We start from the raw sequence: 25,588 nt of genomic DNA on the forward strand, positions 1-25,588 counted from the left end.
CATCTTTTGAAATTATGGCTGGAAAACATTTTACTATGATAAAATTAAATAAAGTTGATTTGTTACTATGATAAGGGATTTTGGTCCCTTAAAAGGCTACGATCATTAACATTCTCAAAAATCTAGTATTTCTCATAAATTATAAAAGTGGTATAAAAAACTATGAACTTTACAAATTGTATTTTCTCATGAACTTTATGAATTTTACGAACCGTGGTTTTTGAATAAATCCATTCGCATAGCTTACTTGGAGAAGCAAATTTGGAATGGTTGTGACCATTCAAAAGAGCAGTAACAAAGCGAGTAAAAAACAACAAAGACTACCTATATTAGATGACAAATTGGAAAAAAAAAGGCAATAAAGTATATTCTAATTTTTCTCTTACTGTTGACGGTAAATAATTTTTTCGTATATTATCACTAGTTTTAGAGAAAAAATAATTAAAATATTATTAAAGGGTGGATAAACAGGAGAGAAAAGGTAAAAATGAAAAGAAATTAATTTACTAAATTCGTTTTTCATAAGTATATTTTACGAAGACATATTCTTTTTTATACAAATCACATGTTGAATTACGTGTACACATGAAAATGTCATTAAACTCACATGTCTACCGCAGCTATAATAGATACTTTTCGTGAACAATTATGTCAAAAATTTGGATAAAGGTTTGGCAATATATCCCAGCAAAAAGAGGGGGCAGAGGAAGCGAATGGTTATTCCTCACACCGACGCTCCTGTTTCACTTGTTGCAATGCTTTTTTCTTCTATTTATACAGAATTATTCAATGTATAAAGCTCATTTCTTTGTTGGCTGCTCCACCGTCACAATCAAATGACAGTCTAGTGCCAGAAAAGTATAAACCTAGAAATAGAGAGAGAGAGAGAGGACAATTGTGTGATGATTCATTCTTGATGTTGAGTCTTGTTTTTGCTGTTCATGAAGAATCTTGATCTGGGCTACTGTAAAAATGTCATCTTTACAGCAATCCGGGGATGTTAATTTAGAACCAGCTAACACCACTCATGTCTGCGGCGGCGGCGGCGGTGGTGGTTGTCCGGCAGTAGTATCCGCCGAGAGAGGAGGTGATGCGCCGCCTTCCTCTAATGGAAATGAGATTATTGTTAATGTGAATGAGAAGGATGAGAGGAGGGATTCAAATGTTTCAGAGTACTCAGTGGAGATGGTGGATCTGGAATCTGGTGCAGAGGAATCTAAGCTGCATCTGACAAGAATCATCAAGGATTGCAGGATTTGCCATCTCAGCATGGATGCAACCAATCAAGAATCTGGGATCCCTATTGAGCTAGGTTGTTCTTGTAAGGATGATTTGGCTGCCTCCCACAAACAATGTGCAGAAGCATGGTTCAAGATTAAGGGAAACAAGTAAGTTTAGCTCAAATTCAAACAATTTAATGAGTTATTTTTGTATAAAGTTTACTTTTTTGCTTCAAATTCATCATTATATGCTTGTGGTTGGAGTATATCATAATTTAGGAATAAATGTGGGATTCTGTGGATTGTTATGTTATGATTTATGTCTCTGTGTGCATTTGTGAGGTGGGGTTTTGATCATTGATTCTTTGAGTATAGTGCAATGTTGAGGTGTATAATAGAAAAAGTTTAGTTTGAAACAACTGTAACTTTAAAGGAAAAGATAAAGAGTATTTTGGTGTGGCCATGGCAACTGTGGGGAAAAGGAAGATATTAGGAAAGGAAAAGCCTCAAACTGTAGCTATTTAAAGAATCTATAATAGAGAAAAGGAGAAAAGATGAAACCCCTCCACTAGGAATTCTGCTTTTTTATGGCAGCTGGTTATATTTACATTACTTTGTGAGCATTTGACTTTGATTTTAGTATTTGTGGGGTTATAATTATTTGACACTCTTCTCATGTCTCCACAATTCTTATTGCAGTCAATTTTTTAGTGGAATTCATACATATTAGGTGCTTTCTTGTTCTTAGTTTCTACTTAAAGATTGCAGCTCATACAGCCAATAACTTAGGACATAATTTTGTGTTGTATCTCAAATTAAGCTAATGGGTTCAGTTGCTAACCTTGTTTTATTCTGTCTGCGTTACATCTTGAGAGATAATCCAAAGTCGTATAAATCTTTAGTATTGTGAGATATTTCCACCTATAGATCCACAATTGCCATTATGTCAGCATAGATGCAAGTAGATAGTTTGTTCCACCATTCTGGTCCACTTAACGTGAAATATCTGTTGATTGCTAAACGTGTTGAAATAGGCTTATGTAGTTAGTGCTTGTCTCTTTTTCCTACATAGACAATATGGAGTGTCCAGATCTTATCATGTGAAAGAATGTACCGAATATTCTGCAATTTAGATGCCTATGTTAGTGCATCTTACCTATTTTGTACGGGAGTGACCGACTTGTTCTAGTTACTCTTAGAATAATGGTAAAATTACTTGAAAGTATCAAAATAAGCACTTCATTTTAATTTTTACCCTTCATCGCACTTGTTGAATGTTCCTTTCGGGTACTCCTAAAACATCATACGCGGATCTTTTGGTGTACTGACATGACTTTAGATTCCTGTAACACATAGCTAGAAATATGAGGAATATAGTACAAGGTGTTGGGAACTCAAGGTTTGTTTGGGAAAGAATGGAGGAATCTTCTAACAGTGACACAAACATTTAGCATGTGTTTTATCCAACCAGTCTCACACACCACTTTGCTAAACATGTGCAAGTTGGCAATACAAACTTCAAACGAAGAGTAGTGATGATGAATCAAAAAGTCTAACTCAAAAAGTATCTGGACAACATTTTTTTTTTAATTATTCGGACACTTTTTTCTAAAGCGATGTCAGCCATACCCTGATTGTCTTTGTAATTTCTCCTTATTTGACTACATTCAGTTAATAGCTATCATCAGTTCAATGATTAATGTGAAACCAGATTTTGTTGGTCCCATATCTTTGGGAAAAAGGTTTAGTCTATGTATATGGTTATTTGCTCATTACAAGTTAGGAGATCGATGAATTAGGGCATGTTGTCTCTTCAATGGTTGCACGGTGCAATGTAGGCTAACTTCCTGTGTTTTTTTTTTGTCACTGCAACTTTTCTGTTAAGGTACCGTTTGTTGTTGCTCGTATTGTCATGAACCTTTAGTTACTAAATTTATTTAGTCGTAACCTCACCCATTGTAGTAATATGCCTGTAAACAGTTAAAGACTATGCAGTTATCCTATACTAAGCTACTCCGGTAGCCTGTTATGAAGATATGTTATTTGAATACAAAACATCCAAGTTAGGAACAAGTTTTTCAGTTAGTAGAATACAGAGATGAGAGATTTATCTACTGTTCACAATGATCTAGATTATAAGGCCTTTTGGATTTTGACTGTAACATAATATGATCGTACATATGAGTAAGTTACTCATTGTCCAATCGTTATGAACTTTCTCTATTTCCATTTATAAGAAACTATCACTATTGCTCATTTTTATGGCTCATTCTATACTTGCAGAATCTGTGAGATATGTGGCTCTATAGCACAAAACGTCGTCGGTGTAAATGAGGCAGACTTGATCATGGAACAATGGAATGAAGCAAATGATGCTGAAGCAGCTGCTGCAACTGCCCCGACTCGTGCACCCATTTTGGAGTCTCGAAATTTCTGGCAAGGTCATCGTTTTTTAAACTTTTTGTTGGCTTGTATGGTGTTTGCATTCGTAATCTCCTGGCTATTCCACTTCAACGTACCCTCGTGATTCTAACACGAGAGGTGAAAAGGCGAAATACCCGTGGATTGTGAGATATTTTTCGTGTATTCGCTGCTAGGTTGTGTATAAATAGTGTGGTAGAGAGGACTGAGATGGTTTTGTGCAAGTGTACATTATTTGCTCAAACCCTTTTTAATTTATGATTATATTAAGGTGGCATGCCTCTGATATTGAGTTCTTAATCTCATCTACAATTATTATCAACAAAAGTTTGTTGGCTTCGTTTTTCTTGATTTCGAGCTCTTTCTCTTAGGAATTTCGTAATCCTAAGTGAACGAACATAGGAATTTTTTTACTACTATTAAAAAGAGAGAAAATTGTAACTTCACAATGTAAGTATTTAAAAAATTCCCAAGAGATTGTTTGTTGGCTTCGTTTTTCTCGATTTCAAGCTCTTCTCGTTGGGAATTTTATTCACCTTTTCTCATGATTAAGATCAGTGCCAGATCAAGAACATAATTTTGGGAGTGAAAGAACATAGGAAAAAAAAAGTTTCTTTTATTATTATTATTAATAATAAAGGGTAAAATTGTAATTTTGCAAGTATTAAAAAATTCCCAAGAGACCGTTTGGTGTCTTCTTCAAAATTTGTTACCAAATTCCAAAGAGTCAATATCAATCTATTTGGGATAATTACACTATACATACAAAATACAAAATGTTTAACCACTATTTCAAGTTAGTACAAACGGTTTTAAGTTAACATATATCATACAAAAAGTTTGACTAGTATTTCAAATTAGTACATTCCGTTAAAAACCACTGACACCGTTATTTTTATCTTATTTTTTATGCTATTCTTTCCAAAATTATTTCTTACTGATATTATTTCTTAAAATAATACCTCGTGCATTGCCATATAGGCATCTTATCACACAACAAATATGCAAATAATTGCATCTAATCTATATAAATAATTTTCAACGAATTTTTCATCCTCCCTAACTGAACGCATGCACAAACAATTCCATTTTATCTTTGATAACGTATATAAGCCATATATTATACTACTCCCTCCGTCCGCGATTAGGAGTCCCGGTCACTTTTGCACACCCATTTTATAAAAATGATAAAAAATAGTTAAAATAGAGAAATGGTAAAGTAAAATAGAGAATAATGTTGAGAAGACTTTTGTCAACATTATTCTTTCTCTTGCTTTACCATTTCTCCACTTTAACTATTTTTTACTCCCTCCGTTCCATAGTAATGGAAGCAAAACTTTTCGGTATGGAGATTAAGAAAATTTGTGTTAGGTGAGTTAAGGAAATAGAGAATAAAGTGGAAAATGAAAAAGGTAGAGAGATGGAGATAGAAAAAAGTAAGAGAAAGTAAAGTAGGTGTGGAAAAATGTATTGACTTTTACTAAAAAGGGAAATGACTCTATTACTATGGAACGGACAAAAATGTAAAAACGCCCCTATTACTATGGAACGGAGGGAGTATTACTTTACCTAAAAGTGACCGGGACTCCTAATCGCGGACGGAGAGAGTATATATTTCGGTGAATGATTCATCTCCTTCTAGCTGACCATGTAATTTTTTCTATTTCCTTTATCCTATTCTTAATTGGTTTTAGCCTTTTTCACATACAAACACACATAGATTCAATCTCTTTCTCTAAAAAATATTAAAATAAAAATGAATGTGTTGCTGCAACTATAGTAGCTAGTTTTTGGATGACTTGCAGCACCGAAATGACCTTCTTCCACCCCAATCTCATTATGCAAACTCCTCATGAAGATACTTATCTATTCTAATCATATTTTTAGATGATAATTTTAAAGTGAATAAGATGAAAAATAAGATAAAGTAATGGTGTTAATGGTTTTTAACGGAATGTACTAATTTTAAGCATTAATTAAACTTTTTGTATGACATATGATAACTTAAAACTTTTTATATTAATTTGAAACATTGATGAAACATTTTGTACGAAAGGTATATTTCGGATTGCTCCGCGTAGCATTCCTCAAACCATATTTTCTAAACTCATTTACCACAGAATACAACAATTCCTACCAAACTCATTTAAATATATGACAATCACATAAAAGAATTTGTTACTGGATTCCACATATATCATAACAGAATAATCGAAAAATGATTAAGGATATGTTGATTAGTAATTCAAATCATGAATCGTTAAAATAACTACAAAAATAAATAAACTAAATCAATATCCATGCATCTGATTTTAAAGCATATCACATGTATACCCATATAAAAATGCTTCATCCTCATACAACATATCCAAAAAATACACATTCCTTCTCGATCACATGATGTCAATTTTTGTCAATAAGTTCATTCTACTAATTTTATAATAATTGGTTCGTTTTTTAGTTGAATAACGGATTAAGTGATCTTAAGCCGATGTGAATTATGTGACCATGTTCCCTTTCTCTCCCCCTTCATTATGAATATGTGTTGGAAATTATTTTCTTGTTTTTAATCCAACCTAGAATTATTTTCCGCATGTTGAAATTATTAATATTATAATTATTTGTTATTGACGTATATGTATATTATATATGTACTCTGGTAACTACTACACTATTAGTATAATTTATCATCAATCCTATAAATTGCTAGTAAGTACTACTGTACTAGTATAATTTTTTAAATCAAATATATAAAATCACAACAAAACGTTGTTTTTTCGGAGAAAATGATGTCACTCTAATCGAGATGTTAGTTAAAACGACACTTTTTTCCGAAACAACGTGATTTTGTTTTCACATAATATTTGATATTAACATCAGTACGTAGTAGTATTAATTTTGATTTTGACTATTATGGAACAACTGCAAAAAATTGAAAATTAAAGTTTAAAATCTTTGATTTTATGTCTAACTTTTAGTAAAAGTTATGGAATTGAATAGAAGTAAAGCAAGTTGTATTTATATGTTATATTATTATTATAATTTAATCAGTGTTTGTTATTTGCACATAGTTATATTTGGCTGCAATAAATATTAGTTAGTCTTTCTCTATCCCTTCTTAAGTAACAAGACAACCAATTTATTGATGTTGGTCGCTCCATAAACATACATAAAGATGCAACTTTTAGGTACAAGACACTTTAGCCTCATCTCTTTAATTCATGAACATGTTATCCAAATTATTCAAATATAATAATAAAAATTGCAACCTCCATCTCCCACACCTTCCAATAACTTGTCTTTGTCTTTTATTTTTCTATTTGATGGTTAAAAATTCTATTTACGTCATCGCACATTTTAATATGTAGTGATATTTCATTCAAAAGGATCTGCCCAATTTTTCAACTAAAGAAAATTATTAATTAAATTGCAAAAATAACTTACAACGAACCTGAACATAAAATTAATGTCAACTAGTAAGAACGTGCGTGACATGATTAGAGTATTTCTATGTCAAAGGGGGACACGTGGCCGATTCAGGTGTGATATGGAATCTGATTGATTATAGTTGCATATGTTTTAATTTAATATTTATGATAGATTTCAATTGAGATCTCGAATACATTAATTAGGATATTAAGAAAATTAAATGAAGTCGAATCTATAGATTGCCGTTTTAAACCGACCAATTTAAAAGTCGGTCGTGCATGTGATGATTCATGCTTGGGGTTGGAGTTGATGGTTACTCGAACTATTTCTGTCGTATTTTGTTTCTAATTTATTGTCTATAAATTAAAGTTAGACACATTAGGGGTGACGGTTTGCTAATAAATAACGTGGCCGACAAAAATACAACACAAATTAGGGAGTTTGAGGTGAAGTTTATCGAATTTATACTATTCTTCAACCAGATAATGGGTATATTAAATGCTGGAATCAATCAATCAACTGGAAGCAAGAATTGATGAATCAAATGATCAAGAGTTAATTAAGTATATTTGTATTAAATCGCATGTCATAAATGTTATAGGAATTTGTTATATAAATAGTTAGCTATAATAAAAAAATAACTAAGTCTAATACAACAATCTATCAAGTTAATAATATCATTCATCCACTCAAACTATACGATGCAGTTATAAGTCAACGTTGATACTTTCGAAAACTTCAACTGTATCAAAATAATTTGAAAGTTGCATGATGATTTCTTAATAAGGTGACAAGCCAAGCTCGTGTAGCTGTGACGTGCGATGAGTTTTGGATATTTGACATCATTTAAGAGGCAAAATCATCATTTTATTCTATTTCAAAGTTTTGTTTTTTTTTAATTTCATTTTAATTTCTTTTTTAGTTTGTTTTATTTCCAAAAAATCCTTTTTATATATTGGTTTGCATTGTTTTGCAATCAGTTTGATATTATTAATTTCAAATTCATGAAATCAGAGTTTTTATATTTTCTCTATCAATTTCAGTCATTCTAGTAGCATGGTTGCATCACTATTTTTTGTTACAATATGTACTTATTCTTAATTAACACGGAGTACTACGTTATAGTGGTCTTATCTTTCTAACTTCGACACCGATCTATCACTTATATCATCAGGATAGTGATAAAATGCAAATTTATATATTGTACAAACTCAAAACTCTTCAACACAACTTCAACACAGTTTCAATACAATATTAACACAGTGTAAAATTTCAAAATTTTAATGTCAACACAATATCAACACAACATCAATCATTGACTACTGTAGAAATTCTGTTGACATTTTCCTGTTGATGTTTTTTGTGATCTGTTGACATTTTTCAATAGTCCAAATCGTAATTTTGAGTTTATACAATATTTAAAATTTTCATTTGATCACATCCCTATATCATCGTTACTACAAATTTACTAACTTTTGCCAATCTACAACAATATTTTTGGATATGAGTGGAAATGGTTGGATTTGTCAAAACTAACACTTGACTAAATTCCAAACAAAAGTTTTCTCCACTATTCTCGCAGCCAATTCCATTATAGAGTCTTTATCTTAAGAGTGGGATTTAATTAATTCATATATAGCTAAAATTTTCTATTACTATGAGCTATGTCTAAGAAGGATAACAACCAATTTCATTAGTTGGACAGTTTGCATTCATTTTTTCATATAAAGGTTAATTCCATTTCTTATAAACAGTTATTAATTTCTTCAATGAGATTATTCTTTTTTCTCTTTTGAGGTAATTAAAATTGTGACTAATTACTTATTTCTTTTTGTTCGTCCTTTCTTGCACTATTATTGCATTCATTTTGGTCATTGAATAAGCTGGTAGGGGTCCTAACACCGACCCCCCACCCCCCAAGTTTTAAAAAAAATTGTACTTTTAAAACTATAAAAATGTAGGTTTAACCGTTTCTTATTCGAAAATCAAATATATATGCAATAAAATTAAACTCCATAACCTTGGAAAAAATCTACAATTATACATGTACCAAAATTTTGAATTATGTTGCAATGTACTTTTTTTTTTCTTTTTTCTTTTTTTTATCTCAGCTTTAATTTGCACTATCGATATAGTATTAAATTATGTGAGCCATTATAAATTTATAATCTTGCTCTGATATTTGCTGAATAAAATATAAATATATGTGTATGATGAATTATCATACAATGTAGATTATCTCTTGTTAATTGTTCACTATTTGTCTCCTCCTCTATCTGAAAGACAAGGAAGTGAGCTGACATTTGATTTCATGAGATTGTGTCTCAAATAATGGTATTCCAATCAGTTCCCAATTTATGTATTTATTATATATTTTCTCTGAATTATGGAGATTCATGTACTATTCTTTAATTCTTTATTGTATATTTATTGGAAAATGTTTGTCTTCTATAAAATAAACTTTTGCCCATTCAACGAAATATACACTCTTCTAACCTTATTACAACACCATAGAATATTAATATATCTGAATTTAACAATAATTCTTAAAATAAATTTTCTCATCAGTTCTATATGTCCATCATTAATTGTCGTATTTAAAACCAGCACATATTTTAATAAATACGATTAATATGAATGAAAAAAGATTAACAGAACGAGAGTTACATTTTTATATATTAATTTATAATAAAATACAAGTAAATGAATTAGCGAAATTTCAAGCGATACTAAATCCAATAAAAAAGAAATAACACAAATAATGTCAAATACTTTCATATATTTGGAGTCAAATTGATATGATCTTTAGTAAAGTTCATTAAATGATGAAATTATAGAAGGGTATATTTTCCAAATATCAATAAGATGCAGATTATGGCCCACATTTTGTGAATCAGATAGAATCCCATAGACAATAATGCCGTTGTAAAAAACAAATTACTTTAACACAAACAATTTGAATCCATGGAGAAAAAAAATACTAATAATATTCGAACTAAAGTAGCAATACGAAAATATAATTAAAAATTCCATTGACGAAACATTGTGCCCCCTACCATGAGAGAGAAGACTGTGCGTGCATCCACGATAACATAAACAAAGCCCCACACTCTCAATTTCTTCACAATTTAATCCTTTCTTCCACTCCTATCTTCTTCCTCCATTCCTCTCTTTCTCTCTATCTCTACAATGAGAACTTTGTGTCCGAACTTGGACCGGGAAGATGGCCTCGACACGGTGCTAGAGGTTCCGATCCCCGAAGAAATGCTCGCTTCCACCAAGAACCGGTCGTGGCAGAACATGAAGTCATGGATCACGCCGCGCCCGCCTCCCGCCTCCGTATTTGGCGGCCGCGCCGCCGAGATTCAGTTCCTCCTCGGAGTCGTCGGAGCCCCCCTCATCCCCCTGCCTATCCGCTGCGATCGCACCGTCCACAACAACTTCAAAGGCTGCCCCATTGTAAGCAATAGTTGCTGATGACATGAGTTTTAATATAAAATTAATAAATTCAAAAATAGGAGTGGAAAAAAATTTATGTCGACTATATATTAAATATATATATATATATATATATATATATGACTATTGATTGTGGACGAAGAAAAATAAATTAATTAAATTGTGATTGTAGGAGAGTTCGATGGCGAAGTACATCGTGCAACAATACATAGCAGCCGCGGGGGGAGAGCACGCCTTGAACTCGATCGACAGCATGTACGCGATGGGGAAGGTGAAGATGGCGGCGTCTGAGCTTGTGGCGGGAGATGCCAAAGTGAAGAATAATGCGAGGCCGGGAGCGGGTGAATTGGGGGGCTTCGTGCTGTGGCAGAAGCGCCCCGATTTGTGGAGCTTGGAGTTGATGGTTGGTGGCTGTAAAATCAGCGCCGGCAGCGATGGTAAGGTGGCTTGGAGGCAGACCCCGTGGCAAAACTCCCACGCCTCTCGAGGCCCGCCTCGCCCCCTTCGCCGCTCTCTGCAGGTTAGTCCGGCGTTTACTTTGAGTAATAGAATAAATCAACAACATTTTAGTCCTTTTGTGCACTAATATTTAAATTCGACTATAAAATTGAAGCTTATATATTAAATGAGCTCTCTTTCCTCGTAGCCTAATTACTTGGGGTATGTTCTTATATTTGATTTGTAACATTGATATTTTCATAAGAAGCCCAATGACTCGGAATGATGTGGTGTGGTCAATAACATGAGCATAGTGACATGATGTTTTTTCATAAAGTTATCCATCTACTTTTAGATATTTTTTGAAGTTTATAAATTCAGGAAGCCAGCCATTAATTTTCTTTGACTAAAAAAATGAAGTTTTTCAACAGATTGTAATGTTGTTAACAACTCATTAAGTTCTTTGTCCAATTTTTGCTTGTCATGTGGTCCACCTACCTCACTGAGCTTACCTAATCATAAGCTCCATTAGACAAATTCATTATGACATGAACTTGTATCATTAAACACAATCATCATCACTTATAACACTAATATTCAACCCAAAAATAGTTATGTAAATTGTAATCTTAAATAACCTTTCCACACTAAAAATATTTGAAAAATTCCTAAATCGGTTCAATCGGTCAGCGGTTCATAGTCGACGCGACGCGACTGCTTTTTTCCGATTCATATTAGCTCATTTATGTACGATTTTACTCTTTTTAGTGTGTGAATCGAATTGGAACAAGAACCACTTTGCCACTGAATCAGCCGAACTGGCTGGTCCGGTCCGATTTTTTAAATAGTACTCCTAAGTTTAACTAACTTGTAATGAAATGATTTGAAAACAGGGGCTCGATCCAAGATCAACAGCTAATCTCTTCTCCAACTCAATCTGCATCGGCGAGAAGACCATCAACGGCGAAGATTGCTTCGTGCTGAAGCTGGAGGCCGAGCCTCCGACGCTGAGAGCGAGAAGCAGCAGCAACGTCGAGATCATGAGGCACACAGTGTGGGGCTGTTTCAGCCAGAAAAGTGGCCTACTCATCCAGCTCGAAGACTCCCACTTGCTTCGGATAAAGGCCGCGGGCAGAAACAGAGACGACGTGTTCTGGGAGACGACGATGGAGTCGCTCATTCAGGACTACAGAACCGTGGAGGGCGTGAACATAGCGCATTCGGGGAGGACTTGCGTCTCCCTCTTCCGATTCGGAGAAAACAACGAAGGACATACGAGGACGAGGATGGAGGAGGTGTGGAGCGTGGAGGAGGTGGATTTCAACATTAAAGGGCTGTCGATGGACTGCTTCTTGCCTCCGGCTGATTTGAAGAAGGAAGACGAAGACGAAGAAGACGAAGAATGTGGCGTGGTTGGTGGTGGTGGTGGCAAGAACATAGGTGGGAGGATTCTTGGTGGTGGTAAATGTGGTAGGAGAGTTGTGGCTATTGATGAGGATATGGAGATGTAAGTGTTAATTTTTTGATGATTCAAAGATTTTGTATATATGTATATTATGGTATATAGAGAGATAGTGCTAGTGAAGCCAACCAATGCATCGTTTGTAATGTTGTTTTTTGCATAATAGTGGATTAATTCAAGGAGGCTGCATTTTCGCCCCAATAAGTTTCATGTCACATTAATTTAGTATCGTTGTCAATTGTCATGTGTAGTAGAATCAAATGCATGACTATAGACTTATAGTATATGATGGATTTCTCACTTTCCCCTAAAAATCACTTGATTAAGGATGTAACGGAAGTAAACATGGGATTTGTAACATCTGTTCATGTAATAAACGAGGAAGTAAAATTTCAAGCTTCGGCCACGGCGTGATTAAAGGAGGTGTTGATGCAATGCAAGATAAGAACGAGAATCTTAAGACGATAAATCGTAGCTTAATTGGTAAGATACTTTTCTTCCACGAAAAGGCCGGAGATTCAAATCATCTTGAAAGGCAAATGAAGAACCGTAATTATTATTTTTTTTTAAATGGCAATGTTTCTTTCTCATTTGGTCGGGCAGTGGTTATTCAGATATATTTGGGCATGGGCTTTCGTGGGCCTTCTGACAAGGCTTACTTCCTTCAAGAATTCGGCCCAAACCGTGAGTTTCAGAAATCAAACAAAAAAATATCTGCAGATCCAACCATAATAGAAAATGTTGCTAAAAATTTCATTGAAAAGATAAATAGGAGAATGTGCTTGAATGTAAGCCTTGTATCTTATCTGGCTTATTGGATTTAGACTTATGAGAGTTGTGCTGGAAATTAGGGCTGATAAAGTCAATAGTTTTTTTTTTATTGTACCTTTGTATTAAAAAAATTTAATAGTGATAAAAATGTGTGTAAAAACACATTCCTAAGTCCTTTTTTGAGAACTATAACATTGAACAAAATAACAAGCAAGACAAACCCACACCCACATAATAAATTCTGAGCAAGAACAAAACTCAGAACCATATAATTAGAAAGCACCATTAAGCACAACAAGACAAAAAACAAAAACAATATAAAGACTTCAAAGACTAAACAAATAATTGGATCATGAACAAAGTAACAAACACCTCAGAAAAACTTGAAATCGGCTTAGCCTACTTCTTTACAGTTTCAATGTTCATAGCTAATCCTAAATAATCATCCAAGCTATCAATCAAGAGACTCGGTGTAAAGGAGAATTTTGGCACTAGCTCTTGACCCAAATACAAAACGCCATAAAAGCCGTTTCTTCTCGCCCTTACAATTAAAATCTCAAATATCCACCTATACTCCAAGGAGTCATTCCTTCATATTGAACATATTGACCTTTGTTTGGGTTCCTTGAAGTATCCCATCCTCTAATGTAGTTAAAAGTTTTTCATTACCATGGATAATGGAAATTCTAGTTATCATCCTTTCACCAACATATCTAAACGCCAAAATAATTGTCACTCTCCAAACTCTCAGTTTGGCTTGCAAGTTTGAAAAGTAATCTTATTTCAAAAATATTCCACATAATAGAATATAGATATACATAATTGCTTGTCAAATTCCAAAAATGAGTTTCGAACTAAGAGAGAAGACACCATTGGTGTTTAGGAAGGCAGAAAGATATTACTAAAGTCTTATAGTTATAAAATATTGGGATCGATTGACCCCAATCCCAAATTATTAGAAAATAATCGTATGGCATTGAATTAAGCTTAAAGCATCAATAGAATGAACTACTTTTTGCTAATATTATAAGTTTATGACAGTGCACGATAGCATATATATTTAGTTCAATCATTTCTGCGTGCTGATATTTTTAGTCTACTAGTTTTTCACCTTATTTGGTGGTGGAGTGGTCGGGGCTACGTTTAATTTGTGAGGTAATATGATTGAATAATATTATCAATTAATTAAAAATTAAATATCGGACAGAATCTTTCAATTCCAGCTTAAAGAGAAAAAGTGGCATATTATTCGATTACTTTGTGTTTATTTATGTTAATGGTGCACCTCCCATTGCATTTTAGACCACTAATCAATGAGATGTGACTATAAAAACACATTCGTCTATGGAAGTCCAGATATACTCAGTCAACCGTCTTAAATAATTTTTTGAGTGACCTTTTATAAATTACAATGTCGGACAACAATTCTAAAAGATCGAATTTAATAAAGTTTTTCGACCCTCTTTAGTTGATGTTGGGATTGGTTGATTCTTGATACCAGCAGATATCGCATTTGCCCATTAATTGCTACCAAAATAATATATACTGTATGCAAATAATTATAGATGTGTTTTCACTAAATATGCACATAATTGTGCATTAGCTATCAGATAATATCTCTCTAAAAAAGCTATCAAATCATAACAAAAATAAACAAGACAAGCTAGCTATAACTAAAAAGTATTATTGGAAATCAAAATCGACACCACTTGTATTTGTTCGGGGCTATTATTGAACTTGGAATCACATAAAGTAGGAGATTCTTCAGTTAAAGAAAATGAAAGTATTCATACCATATGTACTGTATTTGTTATTAACTCATCAATTTGATCATTTGTTTAACTCCACTATATTTCAACAAAGTGTCTTCTTTTTTGTACTTTAAAAATCTAAAAGTAGAGCATGATCTCATCACCCACTTATGTATTAAAGTAATAATTGATGCTTGAAAGTAATGCACTCATATTGCTAGTCTAAATGAATGATTAGTTTTGAGTTTTGTGGCAAAAAGTTCACACCTTCGAAAATTAGTGTTTATATAAAACTGAAATATTCAAACAAAGCAAATAAGTGTATACTGTATAACAAATTGAAAAATTCGAACAAAGTAAAATAAGTGTATATTGAATAACAAAAGAATTACCCAAATAGTGTTATATGAAAAAAGATTGAATTATATTATTGAGTACTACTCCCTCCGTTCAATAGTAATGGAGGCGTTTCTTTTCGGCACGAAGATTAAGAAAAATTGTGTTAGGTGAATTAAGTAAAGAGAGAATAAAGTGGAAAATGAAAAAGGTAGAGAGATGAAGAGAATGAAAAAGTAAGATATAGTAAAGTAGATGTGGAAAAATGTGTTGACTTTTACTTGAAAGGGAAATTATTCTATTACTATGGAACGTACGTTGAAAATAGCAAAATGACTCTATTATTATGTAACGGATGGAGTATTATGTTTGTCCAAATAATTCAACTGAAGATTGTATTTTTTAGTCTAACAATAGATCCTGCCCCTTTTATATGGCCTAGTGGTATACTATTACATGTGCATATGAAATGTAAGACCAAGTAATAATTTTAGTATAAAAATTAAGTTGACTGAAGCAACAAAATTACTTTTTCTGGGGAAGCAACAAATTACGTACTTATAACGTATTGTTTCATATATATTCATGAAAATGTAGTTTTTTATAGTATCAATAACTACCTTGTTGTTCAATATGGCTGAATTAATATTCAAACAGAAGTTATTTGACTTTCCAAAAATTATCGATGGCGTAAGATATGAATAAGTCAGACAAAAATATTTAATCAACCATGTTTCTAAAGCTATTACGTAGAGCTCGAATAAATGATAATGTAATTCTCTGCCCACATAGATAAACAAGATAATTTAGCTATAAGTGCGACCTTTAAATTTAAATTTATTTACTAGTATAAAAAATATAGTTTAGCAATTAGCATTAATTTGTTCTTCAATAAGAATAACTAATAAATTTTAAGAAAGCGCATGAGTTGTCTCGTTATTGAACATTAATTAGTAAGGGTAATTAGGTGGCTACTTTTGTCAAAATCATTCTCGTTAATGATATACATATGCATTTAATTTATTTGCTGGCATGAAATTAATAACAAACCTTGTTTTGCTATTTTAGTATCGTTGTACATGGTAGGAAGGCTTAACAATATGCTGGTTTATAAATTGGGACAGATGCAAATTAGTCTACAATTTCATTTTCATACCTACAAATCAGAATAACTTTTCAACTATTTATTTCGTTTAGTTATTAGTCTACAATTTCATTTTCATACCTACAAGGCTACAAATCAGAATAACGTTTCGACTATTTTTTCCGTTTAGTTAGACCATTTGTAAAAGTATTGTACCTATTTGCTATTGTTGTACTTACCTTATACTTCTGCCGTCCCACAATAATTATCACTCTTTTCCATTTCGGTCCAATCCCACAATAATTGTCACACTTCATTTTCACCATAAATGATAAGTGGGTCTTACATTCTACTAACTCACTTTACAAAAATAGTCTCATATTTCACTAACTTTTCCAACCTTTTTTTTTTACATTTCTTAAAACCCGTGTCCACAATAAAAGTGATAATTATTGTGAGATGGAGGGAGTAATAAAGAAAAAAACAATATAATTTCAATAACATTAATATCAATTCAAATGAAAACTACTGTACTATGTTACATATAAAATTACAAATATAGAAGTTATATGAGTTGGCCAAGCGATAGAGTGGTGACGTCTGAAGCCTCAGATTTGAGTCCACTGTAGCGCAATCTTTAAATTTAGACGGGGAAAAACTTCAGGTGCATATGACTATAAATTTTCCAATTTATGCAGCATTATATGTTCATCGATGAAACCATCATTTGAAACAAGATTTTTACAAACTAGATTAAAATGAATTAATTTTTACATACGTCCGACTTAAATGCTTTAATATTTTTAACTCAAGTCATAATTACTTATGAAACTGATGATGAATTGATGATAATTGATACGATTCCAGAATCAATATTCATCTCTATCTCTATGATTCTATATATTTCCATCCCTATCGCCATTAATTTATAGAACGAGTGATATGGTATAATTTAATCTCGATAAAAAAAAAATATACATAATCTAATTAATAATCCAACGTGTATGAATATTTTGAAATTAAATATCCAATTGATAATATACGCTCATAAATCGCTTACACATACGAATTGAACTTTTTAGGTAGTAATTTTATATTGAATACGTGTAAACTTATATCCTATCAAATGAAAAATCGCATGTAGCTAGATTTATCATAAAATTTTTAAATAAAATTTTTAATAAAATTATTAAAACTATCATAGAGACATTAATTAATAATAAAAAAATAAGTACACTCCCTCCGACTACGATTTACAGTCTCATTTTGACTCTAGCAGATTTTTAAAAATTGTGAAAGAAAATAATTTAAAAAATTTCGTTACTTCTATAATAAAAAAAGTTAAATGAAATTTTAAATTATGAATGTTCCAAAATGGAGACATTATTTCTTGGACAAAAAGAGTAATTAATAATAACATCAATTTAAGTGTTATTTATCCTTCCCAAAAATTGAGAAAACGGCAAGAGTGGGGCCCAACCGCAGAGTCCATAATTCCAGTTTGCACACGCTTCCATATAGATATAGATCAGTAAAACACCGACGTGGCAGAATCTCAGCCGTTGATGGAGTCAAATCCACGGCGCAGCAACATCAACGGCCAAAAACAGTGCTTCAGTCAACGCATACAATCGAATCCGTTTACATGAAGGATCCCGAGAAGCGCGGCTATATATGTAACGAGCCCCCAATGAATGGAGCCCCGCAGCCATTTGTCCTCTCCCAGATCGTGAGCGCATTCCCACACACGCTCGTTTCTGTCTGAATTGTGTGTGTGTTGGGTTTTTCTTGATTTTTCTTGATTTTTTTACGGATACATAGCTTTGTAGCTTGATAGCGGCGGAGAGGAGGAGAAGGAGGCGACGCGGCTGCTGGCGGAACAAATGGAGTTTCCTGAAGGAAACGGCGTCGTTGGGGCCGATGGAAAAGTGCACTCCGATTACCATTTGGATGTTGAAATGCCTGATACTGCACATCAGATTAGCCACGGTTTTCTTTCTTTTTTATTGTTTCTGACATTTTATTTAAGGTTTTTTGTTTTGGCTTTACGTGTGTGTGTTTTGGAAGTTGGTTGGATTTCTTTTTTTGGTTTTCTGTTTAGTCTCTATTGGATTTTGATGTGGGGTTGAATTTGCCATTTTTCATAATTACTTCTAGTTAATAGTACAATTGTGATGATGCTATAATTCTTAAAGGTGTTTGCTGAATGAATTAATGGTAGTAGTACTTTTTTATCCGGAATAAATTTGAATAAAGAAAAAAAATTTAGTCTGGAATTCTTGATTCAGTTAAACTCTTTTATCTCTTGCAGTTTTTATGCTACATCAGTTGCTTTCTCAAAAACAATACTAGTATCTTGCAGCACTTTACTTATAGGAAAAACTAAGAAGAGATTTTTAACTTTAAAAGGAGTTTATATTTGGTGTATAGTAAAGTGATGCAGGAATTCACTATTTGTTATTTTTCTCTTAATGGAGTATTGTAGGCTAACTTCATCTTTGATGATCTCAATGTAGACTCGTGGTTTCAAGTGGGATTTGTTCTCACAACGGGGATAAACAGTGCCTACGTGCTAGGATACTCGGGCACCATCATGGTTCCGTTGGGCTGGGTTGGTGGCGTGGTTGGACTCATTCTCGCTACGATGATATCTTTGTACGCGAATACTTTAGTTGCCAAGCTTCATGAATTTGGAGGAAAGAGGCACATCAGGTATAGAGACCTTGCTGGATTTATATATGGTAAGCAGAAATGTGGGACTTGCTAAATCTTTATCAGAATTGCATTATTTGGAAAATCTTGTTTTAACCGCGTGATGATGCTTTGGTCGTGCAGGTAAAAATGCGTATGCTCTTACATGGGGACTCCAGTATGTGAATCTCTTCATGATCAACGTTGGATATATTATTTTAGCCGGGAGTGCCCTTAAGGTAATCTTTGTTACATGTGATTCTGTTGTAGAAGAATGGCTGTTTCCACCGTTTTCTTGATTCATTCATTGTGTTGCATCGTGCAGGCTGTGTATGTTCTGTTTAGAGACGACCATGATATGAAACTCCCGTACTTTATTGCTTTAGCTGGCCTTGCCTGTGCTGTCTTTGCTATTTGCATACCTCATTTATCAGCACTGCGTATTTGGCTGGCGTTCTCTACGTTCTTCAGCCTCGTGTACATTGTTGTAGGTTTCGCCCTGGCGCTTAAAGATGGTACAATTTGCTACCACTTTTTCTGTTTTCTGAGAATGCTGTTGAGCATTTCATATCCATTATTTCTGCGGCATGTTTTGTTGATATTTTAGCTTATTGGATCATGCATTTTGGTAGGCATAAATGCTCCTCCAAGAGATTACAGCATTCCTGGAACAAAAGTAGGCAAGATTTTCACAATCATAGGTGCAGCAGCAAATCTCGTTTTCGCCTTCAACACCGGAATGCTTCCAGAAATACAGGTAGATACACAAACTGTAGTCTTTTGCACTTCTTAATGCTTCCAAGAATGAGACTGACTCTCTAACAACTCTGCTCGACAGGCTACAGTGAGACCACCGGTCGTTCAGAACATGATGAAGGCTCTGTATTTCCAGTTCACAGTTGGGGTTCTGCCAATGTATGCAGTTACCTTCATGGGATACTGGGCTTATGGATCCACGACATCGGCCTACTTGCTGAACAATGTTAAGGGTCCGATCTGGGTGAAGACTTTTGCTAACATCTCTGCTTTCTTGCAAACAGTCATTGCTTTGCATGTAAGAACCTTCCTGATATCATAATGTCTATCAACATTCTTTCTACTAGAAGCTGCGTTTAACATCTCCTCGTTTCCAGATATTTGCAAGTCCGATGTATGAGTATTTAGATACAAAGTTCGGCATCAAAGGTAGCGCTCTAGCTGTGCGCAATCTGTCTTTCAGAATCCTGGTGAGAGGGGGCTACTTAGCCATCACCTCGTTGGTGTCTGCCTTGCTGCCCTTTTTAGGAGATTTCATGAGCCTAACAGGGGCTGTGAGCACGTTCCCGCTCACCTTCATTCTTGCAAACCACATGTATCTCATCGCGAAGAAGAACAGGCTGAGTTTTCTGCAGAAGAAGTGGCATTGGCTCAACGTCGTCTTGTTTAGTTGCATGTCGGTTGCAGCTGCAGTTGCTGCTGTGAGACTCATTGTTGTGCATTCAACAACTTATGATGTTTTTGCTGATTTATAATTTTCTTAATTTCCCCTCTAGTTTTTCTTGAAGGGGTTGTGTTATCTGGCTCAAGGTTTGCTAGTGGTGTTGCCATTTTAGTTCATTATATATATATGCTTTGCTTGTTTGATTTTTAATATTTTGACTTCTATTGAGGGAGGGAGTGTTGGCTATACACATCAATTACAAAAGCACAGTGTGAAAACAGAAAAAATTCTACCTACTCCTTTGACAAAAAAACATTAAAAACTTTGTTTAAAAACACACATAAGGGTTTTTAAAGTCCAATAATCAGCTTTTATCTAAAGTGTCAGAATTTCATCCCAATTTATATTAATTTACTTTCATGAGTTTGCCTGCTAATTTGACTATGCACAATGGATTATAAATGAATACTAATATTTGAGGCACTAATTTATAGAAATACACATAAGTGAAGAGAAACCTCTTTTCTGTTATAACAAGATTACAAGAAGATTAAGAAATACTTGTAATATCCATTCATGAAGTTAAATCATAAATGTGGGAGTTTCTGTAAACAAACCAGAACATCAAGCTTACAATATGATTGGAACAAATGTTTTATTGTAGTGGATCTATATTTATTTACAGAACATACATATATTTATGTTCAATTTGACAAAGAATAGCAGTATTAGCATATTGCAATTTCCTTGTTTAACACAGAATATTTGAATACAAAAACACAGCTGCACTAGCACAAGACAGTAACCAAAGAAGCATATCATAGACATCCGTTGCTAAAAGATGAAAACTAGGAATCAGTTCAGAGTGTGTTTTGCCTGTAAATGTTTGTTAATGGTTCAAACATTATCAAACTAGACAATTCGGCAAAAATATTACAGCAGCTCGATGAAGTTCTACGAATGTGAGACAATAGTAAGTTACTAGAACAGATTCTCAAGGTAAGATTTAACATCCTGTTTCAAACAGGTAGTCTTGATCTTCAAAGAAACGTCGCTTCTTGAAAGAACCATATAAAAATCCCTATCCCCCAGAACTATATCTGATATAAGAGAAAAGAATTTCCCATTCAGCATGGTAATCCTCAACAATACATACTATAACAAACATAAACATGTCTGGCTTATATTAATTTGACCAAACAGGTAGAATCAAGTAAGAAGACTTCAAAAATTGTATATGAGTAAATCATAAGCGAAAGTGCGAAACAGTTGCAACTTTCAAAAACCTTTCTCTTTTGAAGCAACAAACTAATGTCGAGAAATCAACTATCAAGACAAAAGAAAACTATTCTAATGACCACATCTACAATGCATAGTTGGTAAAAAAAAATACTGTAAACATTCAGAAGTATAGCAAGCATATTCTAATCAGCAAATAGAAATATAAAGACACACTGACACAAATTGCAACGTATCGTATTGACATGCATCCTAGTTCTTTCATCGACTTTTGTCCCACTTTCAAACTTATAAAGCCGCTTACCAACTAAAACCATCCCTTGAAAAAGGGTCACAAGCATCACCCTGATACCACCTTCACAATGATGCAGAGCAAATTAAGAAGTATAAGAGGCACTCTCATGTACTGAGTTGCGTAGATAAGTCCAAGTATCTGTCCCTTAAACGAGTTTCTCTTAATCCCAGAATACTCTTGGAAGCTCCATCCTCTAGGGGCAAGAAACCGGTCTTCATTTAGTATCGCCAGGGCATTTGCAAGAAGCAGGAAGCCTTCTAGAAGTGTCCACAACCCCATTCCTGCATCATATAGCAATTCAGAATTTCTTTCCTTTCATTAACTGATTGATGATTATAGAAACAGATATATACAACAACGACAACATGTATTTAAGGACAGTCTACGGACCTATTCCAGCTTACAAACCAAAGTAACATCCTCATTACAGCAACAGATACAAAACATAGCTAGGCCTCTTTGAATAAGATCCAACACAATCTTCCATTTTTAATGGTACAATTTATCTCTAGCATCCAGAATACTGCAGGATCGAGCTTAACAATATTCGACCCTTGTCCATTAACATTTAGAACAGCTGTCATCATCAAATCCACACTACAATGCAGAAGCACATTGGCTAAAATGATATAACAACTTATCAATTAAGAAGAATACTCTACTCTCCAATGTAAGCTATGCTGATTATGGGAGTTAGGAGTCTTGGGACATATTATCAATCTTTTATGCAAAAAAGGAAATAATATTTGTCATTCTATATGGACTAAATGATCTAACAAACCATTAGGCATCACAAGCAGGTAGAACAGTCTATCCAATAAAATCAAGATCTAAAGTTCTAGCTCCTAAATTCTGAAATTTAGAAAATGAGATGAACCCACAACCTGAACAGGAATCTAAACTAATAAATTTCCATAATTCCAATCTAATACAATTGAGTCTAGATCGAATTCTTTTCTTTCGCGTTTGTACAAGTGAAATATTAACATTTCCCCCATCATTTGGATCTGCATTTACCACTCCATAATCAGAAGATAAACACAGGAAAACAGCAAAGAAAACAAGCCCTAAAATCGAAATACAACATGAATTAATGCACGCGTTCCACAACAAAGAGTTCAATAAATTAAATTTCAGTTATAAATCTAAATGGGCAATCTTCCGGTATGTTTGCAGTTGGGAGAGAAGAAAGAAAATCTTACCGAGGAAAAAAGCATACAATTAAAGGGATAGATAGAAAATTTGGCGATTGATCACAAAATCAAAAAATTATTGGCAGATCGCTACTGACGGAGGCGTGTTGTTAAGTTAGGACGATGACTTTTGTTCTATTTTCACTCTAAAATTTATAAATAAAATAAAACAAGGATTAACTTTGGTTTGATTTATTAATTTTTTCCCAAAAATTAAAAATATCAACAACAATATTATAGTATTATTAAGTAAATAATCAGAAAAAATGTCAATTTTGATAATATTCTTCGTGCTTTGTAAAGCAAGTGTACAATTATCACTTCCGTTTTCTCAATTTTTCATTAAAAAAATATAAATAAATCCAATTTCCTGATTTCAATCTAATGACATAATCGAGTTATCTGCTAATCTTTGAGAAAAATGCTAGTAAAATTCTTCTGTGGTGTTGTCTTAGTTAAATTTTTGTATATGTCACAATAAATATAATTTTTATTGAAATTAGATTCGTGATAAATTAAAAATATATTAACATTCATTAATTTTACAGTTGATTTTCAAAGTTGCAAGATGAATCAGATTTTAACCGGCATGTTTTATTTATAACTTGATCCAAGAAACAACAGACGATTATTTACATCGGAGTTAATCGACTGGTTCTGGTCGGTTGTTTTCCGATCATTGGGAGCTCTAGTACCACTTTAGTACAGAGTTTTCGAAGATATTAGAATGATAGATGACCAGAGAATGAGTTTAAAGAAGATGACGAGGATAAGAATGTATATCATTTCATTCACTTTTTGATAAATCAAAAGTAAAAATGAAAATATACACTTCATGACATCTTATGTGCATCCAAGCTAGTCCCTTCAATGATTTTTGTCCCACTTGCAAAGATATAGTATCACAACATTAAAATTGAAACAAAGCCTACTTACCACTAAAAACAGTCCATTTTAAAAGGGTGACAATCATCACCCTGATACCATCTCCACAAAGATGAAGAACAAATTAACAAATATAAGGGGAACTCTAATGTACTGAGCTGCATAGATCAAACCAATCATCTTTCCCTTGAAAGAGTTTCTATTATTCCAATACTCTTGGTAGCTCCATCCATTTGGTACGAGGAACCTTTCTTCATTTAATATGGCTAAGGAATTTGCAAAAAGCAGGCAGCTTTCTAGAAGTTTCCACAACCAAAACCACAATCCTGCATCACACCACAATTCAGAATTTCTTTTGACAGTAAATTGATAACTTTTGAGAATAAATTCTCATGATGCAAGTAATAAGAATACCCATTATATTGGAGTGCAATAATTGTCGTAGTCCAAGTTGTGTAGCGCCAAATGTGTTTTGTCTTATTTATAGGCATTCATGAGAAGAATATATTATGACAATAATGATAAAATCATAGACATATATAGGTGCTAAAGTTTCATGAATATATTATGGTAATAATGAGATAAATATACACATAGGTGGTGAAATTTTTTATGCCCTGAAATATATTCTTGTATTTAACATAGGTGTGAAATCTATTATGCCTTGAAATATATTCTTTTATTTAACATGATGAGAGAGAAAAATTGTAATTTCACATTGAAAATTTGAAATGATAGGAACACCGGCGTAATTAATAGCTCTCTTTCTTTATCGATTTTTTTCCGAGAAATTCTAAAATTTTCGGTTCTCAATTCTCATTTGAAATTAGGTTTTGAATTTTCTTTTAATTTTTGCAACTACTTAAGGACGACCACTATTCAGTCTCCCTTCCAACAAGTCAAGTTCAAGTTTCATTGCCAAAAATCAATCCCAATCCCCATTTTCAAGCATCGATAGCATATTTCTTTTCGTAAAGTGGTTCTTGCCAGTAACTTATATTCTTATTTGGCTGGAAAGCTTAACCAGTGTCCCACGGATTCCACATAATCGTCACATAATGTGACGCCATATATTATAGAGAGATGGTCAAAACAAGTACTCCGTATTTAAAATCAGAAATGCAGCCCAAATCTTAGCCCTATAATTAAGTGATCTAATGGTCAATAATTAACAAAATAATAAGGAAAGTCATAATTAAGCAATTTTAGGTAATACTATAAAATTCGGGTTTAATGTCATGTTAAGATCATTTTAGGTCATGCTTTGTTAGAATGACCAAAAAATAGACTAATAATGACCTAAACATGCCATACACGTTTCTGCATTTAAATCTAGTTTTGCATAGATCAAAACCCCGTCGTAATAAATGCAGTTAGCTTAAATAGATGCCACATTAATTAGCCATTAAGCGGGCATCCAACGTTCAAATTGCGGACTTGACTTTTTTTTTTTAATGTTTTTTTGACTCAACTTCTGCTCAAGATTGGAAAAAT

The 25,588-nt window shown here is 33.3% G+C and overlaps 5 protein-coding genes and 1 long non-coding RNA gene across 7 annotated transcripts; 3 read left to right on the top strand and 3 right to left on the bottom strand.

The window, feature by feature from the left end:
* The first annotated feature begins 652 nt into the window (after positions 1-652).
* On the top strand, positions 653-3,933 carry LOC125204550 (uncharacterized). Its single transcript, XM_048103244.2, has 2 exons — positions 653-1,388; positions 3,504-3,933. The coding sequence occupies exons 1-2, from the start codon at positions 973-975 to the stop codon at positions 3,745-3,747; spliced, it is 660 nt and encodes a 219-aa protein (XP_047959201.2). The 5' UTR covers positions 653-972; the 3' UTR covers positions 3,748-3,933.
* Positions 3,934-9,993: 6,060 nt separating this feature from the next.
* On the bottom strand, positions 9,994-10,851 carry LOC148932121 (uncharacterized). Its single transcript, XR_016135045.1, has 2 exons — positions 10,723-10,851; positions 9,994-10,543 (listed from the first exon to the last, which is right to left on the bottom strand). It is a non-coding gene; the product is annotated as an uncharacterized LOC148932121 (long non-coding RNA).
* LOC125213218 (replication factor C subunit, putative (DUF620)) lies at positions 10,260-12,633 on the top strand. Its single transcript, XM_048113634.2, has 3 exons — positions 10,260-10,529; positions 10,702-11,049; positions 11,861-12,633. Exons 1-3 carry the CDS (start codon positions 10,260-10,262, stop codon positions 12,476-12,478), a joined length of 1,236 nt encoding a protein of 411 aa, XP_047969591.2. The 3' UTR covers positions 12,479-12,633.
* A 5,330-nt stretch (positions 12,634-17,963) lies between these two features.
* Positions 17,964-20,692, top strand: LOC125202420 (proline transporter 1-like). Its single transcript, XM_048100814.2, has 8 exons — positions 17,964-18,100; positions 18,201-18,360; positions 18,888-19,112; positions 19,207-19,301; positions 19,388-19,577; positions 19,695-19,819; positions 19,901-20,116; positions 20,196-20,692. Exons 1-8 carry the CDS (start codon positions 18,017-18,019, stop codon positions 20,571-20,573), a joined length of 1,473 nt encoding a protein of 490 aa, XP_047956771.2. The 5' UTR covers positions 17,964-18,016; the 3' UTR covers positions 20,574-20,692.
* Positions 20,693-21,284: 592 nt separating this feature from the next.
* On the bottom strand, positions 21,285-23,367 carry LOC125201690 (uncharacterized). Of its 2 annotated transcripts, none has more exons than XM_048099904.2 (3): positions 23,219-23,367; positions 22,026-22,297; positions 21,285-21,582 (listed from the first exon to the last, which is right to left on the bottom strand). In XM_048099904.2, exon 2 carries the CDS (start codon positions 22,293-22,295, stop codon positions 22,062-22,064), a length of 234 nt encoding a protein of 77 aa, XP_047955861.1. In that variant the 5' UTR covers positions 22,296-22,297; positions 23,219-23,367; the 3' UTR covers positions 21,285-21,582; positions 22,026-22,061. The 2 variants fall into 2 exon arrangements, with proteins under 2 accessions (XP_047955861.1, XP_088920338.1); XM_089064212.1 differs by lacking the exon at positions 23,219-23,367 and adding an exon at positions 22,407-23,194.
* Positions 23,368-24,036: 669 nt separating this feature from the next.
* On the bottom strand, positions 24,037-24,530 carry LOC148932122 (uncharacterized). The gene is made up of 2 exons (XM_089063642.1): positions 24,509-24,530; positions 24,037-24,420 (listed from the first exon to the last, which is right to left on the bottom strand). Exons 1-2 carry the CDS (start codon positions 24,510-24,512, stop codon positions 24,182-24,184), a joined length of 243 nt encoding a protein of 80 aa, XP_088919768.1. The 5' UTR covers positions 24,513-24,530; the 3' UTR covers positions 24,037-24,181.
* Between the last annotated feature and the right edge of the window lie 1,058 nt (positions 24,531-25,588).

This window comes from Salvia hispanica, chromosome 2, assembly GCF_029641045.1.
Source record: "Salvia hispanica isolate PSC_SH4W2 chromosome 2, Shi_PSC_v1, whole genome shotgun sequence".
NCBI lineage: Eukaryota > Viridiplantae > Streptophyta > Magnoliopsida > Lamiales > Lamiaceae > Salvia > Salvia hispanica.